Consider the following 12,206-nt stretch of genomic DNA (forward strand, 5'->3'; position numbering starts at 1 on the left):
TACAGCAGGTAAGGGGCGTCGAAAAGGTTATACAATATGTAACAAGTAAAAAAAAAATTAACACATGAGTAAACAAAGGCTAAGGAATGAAAAAAAGCGAGGGCACTTGTCTGTATCAAGCACAAGATATAATTGAAAAGATTGCTCTCACGAAAAATGGTGCTTTAGTATTTCACGGAATGATTTGCGATTAGTGCATGATACAATGATATTTGGCAGGGCATTCCATAGAGCTATTGCGTGCGGAAAAAAAGAAGAACTCAGTGCTAACGTGCGACAGTTAATGCGAGCGATGCTATGATCATGGTTCAAGCGGCTAGACGTCCTATGGAGGGGTTCTAGATTTGCGTGGCGTGAGCGCGGATGATAATAGAAATGATGCAGAAGACAGAGGCGAGATATGATGCGGCGTGACACGAGCGATGGAATGGAGACGGACTGTTTCAGTGCAGTGATGCTGGTTTTTCTTGAATAGGAAGATGTTATAAAGCGGATGGCGCGGTTCTGTACGGCTTCGAGGTCGGCGGCGAGATAAGCTTGAGATGGATGCCAAATGGATGACGCATATTCTAATTTTGGGCGAATAATTGTCATGTATGCTAGTTTGTTTATTTCAGGGGATGCGGCCTTCAAGTTACGTCGTAAGTAGCCGAGTGTGCGTGAGGCTTCTGCGCAAATGTTTTGAATGTGGGTTACCCATGATAGTGATGGTGTTAGGTGGAGGCCGAGATATTTGTATGATAATGTGCGGTCGACAAGAAGTGAGCCAATGCTGTACTGATACGGATTCACAGTGCGTTTTCTCGTGAAAAACATAGATTTGCACTTGCTAATGTTTAAGGAAAGGAGGGACTTATTACACCACGGGGCGAGTGTGTCAAGATCGATTTGAAGTAAAGATGAATCATTGGTCGCCTCAATAACTCTGTATATGACGCAATCATCTGCAAAAAGCCGTAAATTAGAGTTTATGTTGCAAGGGAGATCATTAATGTAAATGAGGAATAGAAGCGGTGACAATCCGGCGCCTTGAGGGACCCCTGATGTTACGCTGGTGAAGGGTGAGTGGCTATCGTTTGCGGAAGTGAACTGCTTGCGTCCTGAAAGAAGATTTTCGATCCAGTGGATTAGGTTGGCGGGAATTCCTAGCAATGAAAGCTTTTGAAGTAAGTGGTTATGGGGCACGCGATCGATTGGTTTAGAGTAATCGAGGAATATGGCATCTACTTGAAGGTTATTGTCCATGGATTCGAGTAAGTCATGTATGAACTCCGCAAGCTGTGTTTAGCATGAAAGGTGTTTCCTAAAACCGTGCTGGTGAGGATAAAAGAAGTCGTTGGATTCTAGATGTGCCATTTGGTTCGTGGATATAATGTGCTCGAGAAGTTTGGACTGAATACCGGTTAATGATATAGGACGGTAGTTAGCGGCTGATTTGCGGTCACCTGCTTTAAAGACTGGAACGATTTGGGCTACTTTCCAATCATCCGGGACTTCATCCGATCGCAAAGACTGGGTGAAGATTAATTCTAATATCTGGGACGAGGTTGATGATGGGTTTTTAATAACTTACTGTCGATGTGGTCACACCCAGCCGAGGAAGACAGTTTAAGAGAATCAATGAGGTTGCTGATACCGTCGGGATTAATCAGTATCTTACGTAGAAATGAGAGAGAATCAAAGAGAGAACCGCAAATATGCTGTCCTATCGTTTCGGTTCGTGTGATCACGTATTCCTATAGTAATCATGAATTTAGGGATCCAATATCAACTTTCCCAACTATACCTTTTAACGATGTCGAAATTGTTTCCATGTCGACGTCACCATTTTCCTGACGCGATGCTGCGGCCGTTTTAGTGGTTCTTTCACATGTTCGCCGCGGTAGCTCGGTGGTTATGGCGCTCTTCTTCTTACCCGTAAGACGTGGGTTCGATCCCGGCCGCGGCGGTCGAATTTCGATGCAGGCAAAATTCTAGAGGCCCATGTGCTGTGCGATGTCATTGCACGTTGACGAACCCCTGGAGGTCGAAATTTCTGGACTCCTTCACTGCGGCGTCCCTCATAGCCGGCATCTGCTCATTTCTACTCGTTCGATGACCGAGTGTTAGGTGCGCAGCAATGCAGACTTGTATATGAGCATGTTCTCCCCCTGTGCTTATTGTATGCTGAAGTGCTCCTCCGGATACAGATTCCCACATGGTTTGGGCGTGTCAGTCAAACCCATCTATCCCCCCAAACCCCAGCCCCAGCAGAGAGGACTGGGAGGCGGCCCTGCTCGGCTGTCAGGACCTAAAGACCCAAAAGGCCTTGGTTCACCGGACGCGGGCGGCGTTGCTTGCCAATGGGGCCCCGGAATAGGGGCTCCACCTAGTATTGTTAGGGGAAAGGGCCAATAGGGCCTACCCCAATCACCTCTCTGTAAATATTTATTGTATTATAAATGTTTTTCACCACCACCACCTACTGACTTGCTGTATTGAATCTGCTGGCTCTGTATTAAAGTTCGGGAAGAAGATAGTGCGAATAGCTTCCGAGAAGACTGAATTCATATGAAACCTTTCTGCTGTGTTGAGCTCAAGACAAACAGATTTTCAAACCCCTATTAGTCTTCCGGTGCCGGGTTCTTCAGAAGATTATTTTTTTTTTGTGTGGGTCTTTTCAAGGTGTATGTATATATTGGGAACCGCGCTTTGCTTTTACTGAGCGAGTTGTAAGGCGCAGTGGCTACAGGTAAGACTCAGATAGACGACGTCCTGAGTAAGCTATCCTGTGGACCTTTCGGTTTGGTTGCGTTTATGCTGGTTTAACGTGCTAAGGCAACTCAGACTATGAGGGACGCCGTAGTGGAGGGCTCCGGAAATTTCGACTACCTGGTGTTCTTTAACATGCACTGACATCACGCGGAGCTCTAGAATTTCGCCTCCATGGAAATGCGACTGCCGCAGCCGGGTTCGAGCCCGCGTCTTTCGGGTCAGCGCAAACACAGTTCCTATTTTCAAAAACTGGATTTCATCGTTTGGCGCTCGATTTTGTTCAGGTTTACTAATGTTGAAAACGTATTACTAGACGTCCTAATGCAATAGAATGCAAACAGGCATCCTAAATTTATAATCGAAGCAAAGCAAAATGCCAAAGTAAGCACAGTTTTGCATCAATAATTTAATGTAACTCAAAATTAAGTCGTGAAGCTTTATTTACCTTTCTGATATTCACTTTTCTTTCGTAGTGTAATAAATTCTATTAGAGAGTGATGCTGACAACCTACGACTTGACTGGCGTGACTGTACATGAAAGCATATTGACCTAAGGAACGGCGTACCTTATGAAAAAAAAATGGCCAAACTTGTCGCTCTCCGCGCATTTTACTGTTATATTACGCATAGAGTTCTGTCATACTCAAACTCTCAAAGCCATAAGTGTTATCCTGACTTAACCCGATGTAACGCATGGGTTATTTTCAGAAGGGTCTCGAAGCGTGTATTTTCTTTTATTACCACGAATTATTTGGCTGTTCAGTGTAAACTAATTATAGATTGATTAATAAATTGCATCCTAATACAGTGACACGAATGTGCGATCGGGGACAAAAGTGGTATACTCCACGCGGTGGGAGCCGGAGCAACGGAGAACAGCGTTGCAATGTCAACTACGGGCGGCATCTGGGATCGTGACAGCCAATCTGTGACCTTTATTATCAGCCCACATGTCGCTTGGCTCGTTTCTTTGTTTGATGCGTTAGCGCACCAAAATGCCGCTGTTTTTCGTTGCTCCGGCTCCCGCCGCGTGGAGTATACCACTTTTGTCCCCGATTGTACATTCTGCAGACTGACTAGGCGCATAGCTTGTGTTTAGTGTCTAAGTTTTCGATGGTTTTTTCGAAACGTGTCTGTTTATTTCCCGGCGCATAAAAGTAAGGTATTATGAAACGTATATTACATCTTATAATTAATCAGTGAAATTCACTTCACTGAAGCTACAACTTCAAAATTACAGCCTTAAATAATTCGGACATATGACTTTATGTTGCAGCGTGCGGCGGCAGAAAGTCTTTTATGCGAGCGAGAGTAGGAATTTCACGGGGATAAGGTGGCTGTATTTGGCACAGGCCTTAGATTGGGCGTAGTTAGGTTAATGGGGATGATGGTGATGATTAAGATATTTCAAGGTGCGCGCATATTTTGCAACATCTGACAGTTTTCTTGAAAACGTGACGACAGGGTAACTCAGGAACCACCCTTGACTGGATTCTGCTTTGAAAAGCCGATGAAAAGGCGCTGACGCCCAGGTGGCCTTTTCTAGGAAGTGTGACGTTAACAGTGATACTGTCGCGTCGCTCATGGTCGAGGTTGGCTGTGTTTAGTTCTGGCAGCATATTCGGAGCGCCAGTAGTGTTGAACGAGAGATAGCACGATCAGCGTGACTATGCGCATTTTAGGGCAAAGGCCTCTGCCATGTCTGTTCGATTAACCCTGTTACCCTGGACTGCATTCATCTTGCATTTAATTCTTCGACCCCATGAGACACGCTCATGCACCTTTCCCTGTAACGCCAGCTTTTATTAAACCGCGTGTTATTTTCGTATGAATAACTAGACTGCTGGAAAGCCAACTGCAAAAGCAAGAAATATTACAATAAAAGTAGGTAGTTTAAGCAATCTTGTATCTTGCTTTATACACCGGCTGATTTGTTATGAGCCACATTTCTTGCAAGACAACATAGTTGTGTTCCGAATGTTTCTCTGAGCAAGACATATCGGCTAGTTTTATCTCTTTGTGCATTATGGCTTGCTAACGATAAATATGCGGAAAGGGGGGGCTGGAGGGAGCTAGGAGACTGAAAATAAGCATGAAGGGCTCTTCGCGCTGTTGCGGCGCACAGGGGAAGATTTCGTAGGGATCGATTTGACACACATTTAGCTCTATTTTAGCGCACTCAGTTTGTGTATTGCTGAAATGTCCACCTCCTCGCGGTTCAGTTATGCGACATCATATATGTGCGGGGCGGAACTGGGTCATGAACGCTGACAAAGAACCCTCTGAAGGATGGATTTCGCCGTACTAACGCTAAGGCTGTTTTACATCCAACAGGTCCGCTTTAATTTTTCAAATAAACTGCAAATATCAGCGTCACTCTCAAATTTGCTTCCGCGTCGGAAAAGAAATCATGTTATGCGCTGTCATCCAGTATACAAGTGTCGTGTCCGGTCGCTGTGTTGAATGCAGCGAAAGACGCACACGGTACTTTAAGACTTCGTTTATTTAAAGCCGATGAGGGTGCGACCAGCGTCGACCGAGGCAGGAGCCGAACTGGCCGCCCGAAGAAAGGAGGGAGCGGAGAAGCGTCCACGGGAGGGAGTGGCTTCCCAAAACAGGAGGAGGATGCGGGGGCGCACCATGGGGGGGCATCTGGCGACAGCGTGCGACGAAGGGCAAGTGGTCGTTAGGAGGAGGATGCGAGTGGTCGTTAGGAGGAGGATGCGGGGGCGCACACACACAAAAGCAATAAGGGGACACAACACTTCCTTCCCCCTTAGAAAGTTGCCTGGTATCGTGCAGGGGGTCGGCGCTCACGCGTGGAGGCGCGCTGGCTTTGTGCGCTCGGGGGAGAAACACTTGTAGGCTGGCTGTTGTTCGCTGTGTCTCCTCGGTCTGTCCTGGGCGAAGTCTCTTCTTCCGGGAAGAGGTGCCAGGCTATGTGGGAAGATGGTGCACGTGTTCTCTCCGCTGGCGGACAGCTCTCAGACGGCGTCGTAAATCTACGCAGCTGGTTGAGATGTCGGCGTGCTACTGTGCCATGTATGTTGACGAGCCAAGAGCGCAGGCCTATGCGTCTGACAATTGTAGCTTCCTCCCAGCGTGGCGTTTTCAGAAACTGTCGGGCGAGGACGCGCTGCCCCTCATTAAGCGTGCCGCAGCGCGGAATTGCTTTTTCTTCCCGGAACGTCTCTGCCTTTGGCTCGGGGAGGATGGCTGTGAGCTGGGTTCGCATTTCACGCTCGAACATCATTTTCGAGGGGGTCTCGCCTGTTGTGCTCTGAACCGTCGTGTGCTGCTTGAAGAGAAAGCGCGCAAGGCGACGCTGCAGCGAGCCTGTCTGATCTTTTTGAAGGGCGCGTTTTAGCTCGACTACGTAGCGCTCGGCTTGTCCGTTTGTCGCTGGGTGGTAGGGGGCCGATGTAACTGATGAGATCCCGTTGTCGCGATAAAACTTGAGGATCTCCGCAGACACAAACGGTGTTCCGTTGTCCGACACTACCTTGCGCGGCAGGCCGAACGTTGCAAATAGTGATCGGAGGTTGTCAATGACTGCTGCCGAAGTCGTCTGTCCCATTTGCCTTATCTCAAGCCACTTTGTGTAGGCATCTACGACCACAAGGAAAGTGCAGCCCTCAATTGGTCCTGCAAAATCAATGTGCAGTGTGTGCCATGGTGTGTCTGGCTTTTCCCATTCTGGGACAGGAGCTTTCGGCGGGGCGCTCCGGCTGCTCTGGCAAGGCTTGCATTCTCGCACCACTGTTTCGATGTCGTTGTCAATGCCAGGCCACCACATGTAGCTTCTGGCACACTTTTTCATTGCAACGATGCCCCGATGTCCGGCGTGGATGAGAGACATAGCTTGTGCGCGTAGTTCTCTCGGCATCACAACTCGGGACCCAAATATGATGCAGCCGCGATGGGTGCTCAACTCTGTAGCTCGCCTGCGGTAAGCGTCGAAGTTGTCCCCTTTGAGTTTATGCACGTTGCCTTGTTGAACAGCTGTGTAAACTAGCCGGAGAGCTGCGCACTTCTGCGTAGATGCTGCAACTGTGCCTGCTGTAAGCGGAGGTTCTGGCAGTGCTTCGAACATCAGAACGTCTCCTGGTGGAAATGGTTCGTCAACAGTTGCGTCTAGTGGCAGACGGCTTAGCGCATCGGCGTTTTGATGTTTACTCCCATTGCGGTAGACCAGAGCGTAGTCGTACGCTGAGAGTTTGATGCACCAACGTGTCATTCGCGGAGACAAAGTTGGTGGCATAGGCCTTTGTGGTCCCAGAATGCCCAATAGCGGTCGGTGATCGGTTATAAAGGTCACCTTCCGGCCGGCAATGTACTGGTGAAAATGTGTCGCCGCGTAGACGATGGCTAGCCCTTCTTTGTCAAGTTGCGCGTAGTTGCGTTCTGCTTGCGACAACGTACGTGAGGCGAAGGCGATGGGAGCTTCCCTTCCTTGCTCGTCAGTTTGCGATAGAACCGCGCCGACTCCGTACGGTGATGCGTCGCAAGCCAAAAGCAGAGGCTTCCTTTCGTCGTAGTGGCGGAGGACTGTACATCTTCGAATCAGGTCTTTCAGGGCATCGAATGACTGCTGATGGCGTGGCGACCATGTCCATGTCACATCTTTCCGAAGGAGTTGGTATAAGTCGTTGGCCACGGTAGCTCTTTGTTCCAAGAACCGGTCGTAGAACGTCAAGAGTCCGAGAAAAGCCTGTAGCTCCTGCTTGTTTGTTGGAGCTCGTGCTTCTGTGATCGCTCGCACTTTGTCCTCGGTAGGGTGAATGCCTTCCGCATCAATTCGGTGTCCCAGAAATTGCACCTCTGGCACCGCAAAACAGCACTTCGATTTGCTTATGCACAAATTAGCGTTTGCTAGCCTTTCGAGAACGAGCTCTAGGCGCACTGCATGCTCTTCAGTGGAAGTGCCACTGATGATGACATCGTCAAGGTAGACACAAACTCCTGGGATGCCCTGAAGCACTGTCTCCATGAATTTTTGAAATATGGCCGGGGCTGCAGCTACGCCAAAAGGCAGTCGCTTGACTTTGTACAAGCCTTTCAGTGTGTAAATTGCCAATAATTCAGCAGTTGACTCGCTCACCTTCAGCTGCTGATACGCCTGGGTGAGGTCCAATGTGCTGAAGACTCTTGCGCCACGCAGTACACTGAATACTTCTTCAGGTGTCGGTAGCGGGTAAGAGGACGCTTTAGTCGCAAGATTGACGGTGCTCCGGTAGTCTCCGCAGAGGCGTATGGTTCCGTTCTTCTTGCGAACTACGACAAGTGGTGTGGCCCATTCTGAATGCTGCGTCGGCTCGATGACACCTTGCTGCTCCAGTTTGTCCAACTCTTTTTCAACTGAATCTCGGAGAGCAAACGGCACCGGCCTGGCCTTCAGAAATTTGGGTTGCGCGTTGTCCAACAACTCCAGTGTGACCGGGGGCCCTTCGTTTCCTGGAATCTCTTCCGAGAATACTCTTTCGTATTTCTCTTGCAGTTGCTCAACCATGTTCTGGCTCGGCGTCTGGTGTATGCCGCATATCATCACGCCTAGTGGAGAAAACCAGTTTCTCCCTAGAAGGCTTGATCCTGTGCCCTTCACAACAAGCAGAGGTAGCGTATGGGTCTGGCCGTTGTAGTTAACCTGCACGTTGGCAGAGCCCAATAGTGGCAGATTCTGTCCTGACCACGTTCGCAGGTGCGTGTCGTCTTGTTGCAGGGCGGGTGCGTCAGATGGCCATGAAGTTCGGAACGTGTCCTCACTGATCAGAGTACAGGCTGCGCCGGAGTCCACCTCGAACTTAATCAGCTGGTGATGTACGCTTACTTCTGTAAAAATCTTCGGTCGCGTGCCGAGATTCATGGTGTTCAGGTCGTACAACACAGATGGTGTTGCTGATGTTGCTCCATGGAGATCAGATAGCGGCGTATTCTCTGAGGCGTTGACGCTGTGATTAGGCTGGGAAGGTGACTTTATCTTGGCAAGTCTCCGTTTCGTAATGCATGCTCTTTCGATATGCCCTCGCTTGTGGCAAAAATTACACGTGGCTGACTGGAATCGACATCCCTGGGGGTTGTGTTGGTCGTCACACCGCCAGCAGCGTTGTGCCTTTTTGACCGATTTTACAACAACAGAAGGCTTGCGCACCTGGTTGCTTGTCTGGTGTACCGGCTCGGTGTTCCGGCGAATCCCTCTCTGCTGGTGACCGGCGCTCTCCGCTCGAACGGCGATGTCGTAAGCTTTGCTGAATGTGAGGTCCTTCTCAGCGAACAGGCGCTGCTGCAGTGACTCGTCACTCAGTCCGCACACAAATCTGTCGCGTAACATCACGTCCAAGGGAAGCATGGTGGTGTTAGCAGAAGAAGCTGCGTCTCCCTCCTGCCCGGTAGCTGTTGTCGACAGCGTTCCAAAATTGCAGTCGGCAGCGAGCTTCTTGAGCGCGGCTACGTAGGCGCTCACAGTTTCTCCTCCCAGTTGATCTCGTCGTTGGAAGCGAGCCCGGCTGTAGACCTCGGATGGCCTTGGGTCGTAGTGCTTTTGCAGCGCTTTTACGATGTCGTCGTAAGACACTGCCGCTGGTGTGCTTGGCTGAATAAGGGCGCAGACAGTATCGTAGGTCTGCTCCCCGCACAGCGTCAGCAGGTTGGCCCTCTTCAAGGCTGGGTCTGTGATGTTGTTAGCTTCAAAGTAGAACTGAAGGCGTCCAACCCACGATGACCACGATGAGCCGTTGAACTCTGGTATCTGATTGGGAAACCCTCGCGTAGCCATGGCTTGTCAATAGCGTTGCGTAGCGCGGGTCGAATCCACTTTCTCGTCGCCACTGTCGTGTCCGGTCGCTGTGTTGAATGCAGCGAAAGACGCACACGGTACTTTAAGACTTCGTTTATTTAAAGCCGATGAGGGTGCGACCAGCGTCGACCGAGGCAGGAGCCGAACTGGCCGCCCGAAGAAAGGAGGGAGCGGAGAAGCGTCCACGGGAGGGAGTGGCTTCCCAAAACAGGAGGAGGATGCGGGGGCGCACCATGGGGGGGCATCTGGCGACAGCGTGCGACGAAGGGCAAGTGGTCGTTAGGAGGAGGATGCGAGTGGTCGTTAGGAGGAGGATGCGGGGGCGCACACACACAAAAGCAATAAGGGGACACAACAACAAGAAAACGAAAGAAATAAGAGGTACAAGGAGTGGCATGAACCAGAATAGTAGTAAACAGCGAACATTCTACATTGCTTTGAGAACACACTCTAAGAACAAAAGGAGTGCGGGGAACTCCTTTCGATGGAGTATACGCTTGTCCCATATTTCACTCCTTTATCCAGAGTCGCCGCACTCCTGCTAGGCGCACTCCCTCTGCAGGAGTAGCAACACTCCTTTATTACGAATGGCTGGGGAAAAAAAAAAGCTGCGCCGGAGGGAGGATTCGAACCGGGAAACTCTGCATTGCGAGCCGAGTGCGCTACCTCTCGGTAATGCTTTTCAGTAGTTATATATGCTAACATTTTGAGTTCAGCGGCAGTTTCGTGCGTAATGTCGCGAGTTCTGTTCTCTAAATTGGTAGATCGCTGGCTGGTTAGAGTTGGCACAGCTCAGTAAATGATGAAACAGTAAAGGCAACATCTGAACGCCACAACGCCACGGTAAATCTTTACTCCACAGCAATTTCATGGTGCACAGTACGTTGACTCGCCCTTCGCGAACGAGTTAACTGGTGTCCTGATGCACTATTATTCGTATTAAAATGATGTTTAGCTTCCCTAGAGCACTCGTCGATCATTCATACCGTAGTAGGAATGCCATATAAAGTGTTTAGACTAATGTTTCGCCGTCGACCGCGAAGGTTTACGGGATCTGACAGAAGTGTTTTCCTTTAACAGAAGCATCGCTCGTTTCTGCGAACCGCTTTTTCTTGGAGGTTGTTGTGCTGAAATAGATGTTGCAAAATGTGAATGGCTGTTCCGAAGGGCATAAAATATATTCACACAGCAATGAACTAATGTTTAGGATAAATTGCGACACTTACCATGACAGTCTCTTCTTAAACGCATTCTACGCAAGTGCATGACTTCGCTGAATGGTATAGACTATTCAGAACCCCGCGGCGGTCGCATTTCGATGAATGCGAAACTACAAAGCCTCATGCACTGCGCGATGTTAGTGCACTTCGCTTTGGGATGTCGCGATGTCAGTGCAGTTGCTTTGGGACGTAAAAACCATTGAAATCAAATCAAATACGCTGTATGAATGGAACGCAATAATCTCCAAAGTGTACACTGCACGTATCGGTTATGTACAAGGTCTGGCTCTGTGGGCGGAGCACAGCGCACTTTCTTGTTTGGTTGTTTTTGCTTATCACTAGTTTGCATGAGATGCGAATCACAGGTCACTATATATATGGCTCCGCTGCAGTACAAAAGCTAAGAAAATAAACAACCTCCAACTCCCTCAGGCCCTAGAGGGAGTGCGCTCGCAGTTTTACTCTTTACCGAAGGAGTCGTTTCACTCCTTAGGCAGTTTGGGCGGAGTAAACTGCTGCTAGAGAGAGTACAGTATCCGGTATACTCTATCATAGAGAGTATCAGTTCTTAGAGTGCACAGTTTCATGTGTGACATTGTAACGAAGTAAACAAAATATCGAAAGTTTGCTATCTAATGTGTGAATGAAGGGAAAGTAAATCACTCGAGGGAAAGCAGATGCTGATAGTGTTGTTCAAGTTCCTTCGAAAAATTTTGAGCATGTTTTATTCTAGACGATCTGTTGTTCCATATTTTTCGGAACGATGGTGGCGCCGTGCATCATCCGAGCACACGGCAGCTGATCTTCGCCACACCAGCGTGTGTGCAGCCAAGTGAGCGTCCAACAACAGGTCCATCAGCTGGTCGACACAGTCGCCGCTATCCGGTGGAAGGCGGCGTCCAGCATCCGCAAGGTGTCGAGGCCCTCAGAGCGGCGGTGGCCAATGTCACCGTGCGCTTCATCAGCCGGTGGTGGAACTAGGCTGTCAGCCGAGTCCGGCGCTTGGTTCTGGGCGCGATTGAGCATCATCCCAGTTGCCACCGAAATAGTGCGGAGAAAGACAGGTCAGGGGAGGAGACCTCCGGCAGGGGGCGATTCTTTCTGTTCCTTCTGCGTCGCACTCTCTGGTGCCTCTTCGCCTTCTGTGCGGCGCGCTCCACATAAAAAGAGGAAAACGAAACAATAACTATAAACTACAGACATCTTCCTCAGAATGTCTTGTGCAAATTAATGTAACACATGATTTACATGAATGCTCTACCCTCATCCAAGAAGACAACTTTTTTTGGGCAAATGCAACACGCCTTAAGAACGGGTCTTTTCTACGAGACACAACTGATAGAATTTGGTCATAAATTAGCACTCTCAGTTAACAATGATAGCCAGGTTGACTGTACGCTCTTGGACTTCCAAGAACCTTTAACTCGGTTGCACACATG

At 49.2% G+C, this 12,206-nt stretch overlaps 1 protein-coding gene across 6 annotated transcripts in view; it reads right to left on the reverse strand.

Moving 5' to 3' along the window:
• The window catches only part of LOC149324565 (uncharacterized), a 104,123-nt gene that overhangs the window by 51,353 nt on the left and 40,564 nt on the right, over nt 1-12,206 (reverse strand). For 2 of the 6 annotated variants that reach the window (XM_089565375.1, XM_089565366.1), the window contains one exon: nt 11,446-11,921. The exons of 3 other annotated variants lie outside the window; for them this stretch is intronic. In XM_089565375.1, the coding sequence (XP_089421501.1) occupies nt 11,753-11,921 (169 nt within the window). In that variant the 3' untranslated portion in view covers nt 11,446-11,752. Of the gene's footprint in view, nt 1-11,445; nt 11,922-12,206 lie in introns of those variants that run through there. One more of the 6 variants, XM_089565367.1, reaches the window with a different exon arrangement.

This window comes from Amblyomma mixtum, unplaced genomic scaffold, assembly GCF_055824585.1.
Source record: "Amblyomma mixtum isolate Tamu unplaced genomic scaffold, ASM5582458v1 scaffold_23, whole genome shotgun sequence".
Classification (NCBI taxonomy): Eukaryota; Metazoa; Arthropoda; class Arachnida; order Ixodida; family Ixodidae; genus Amblyomma; species Amblyomma mixtum.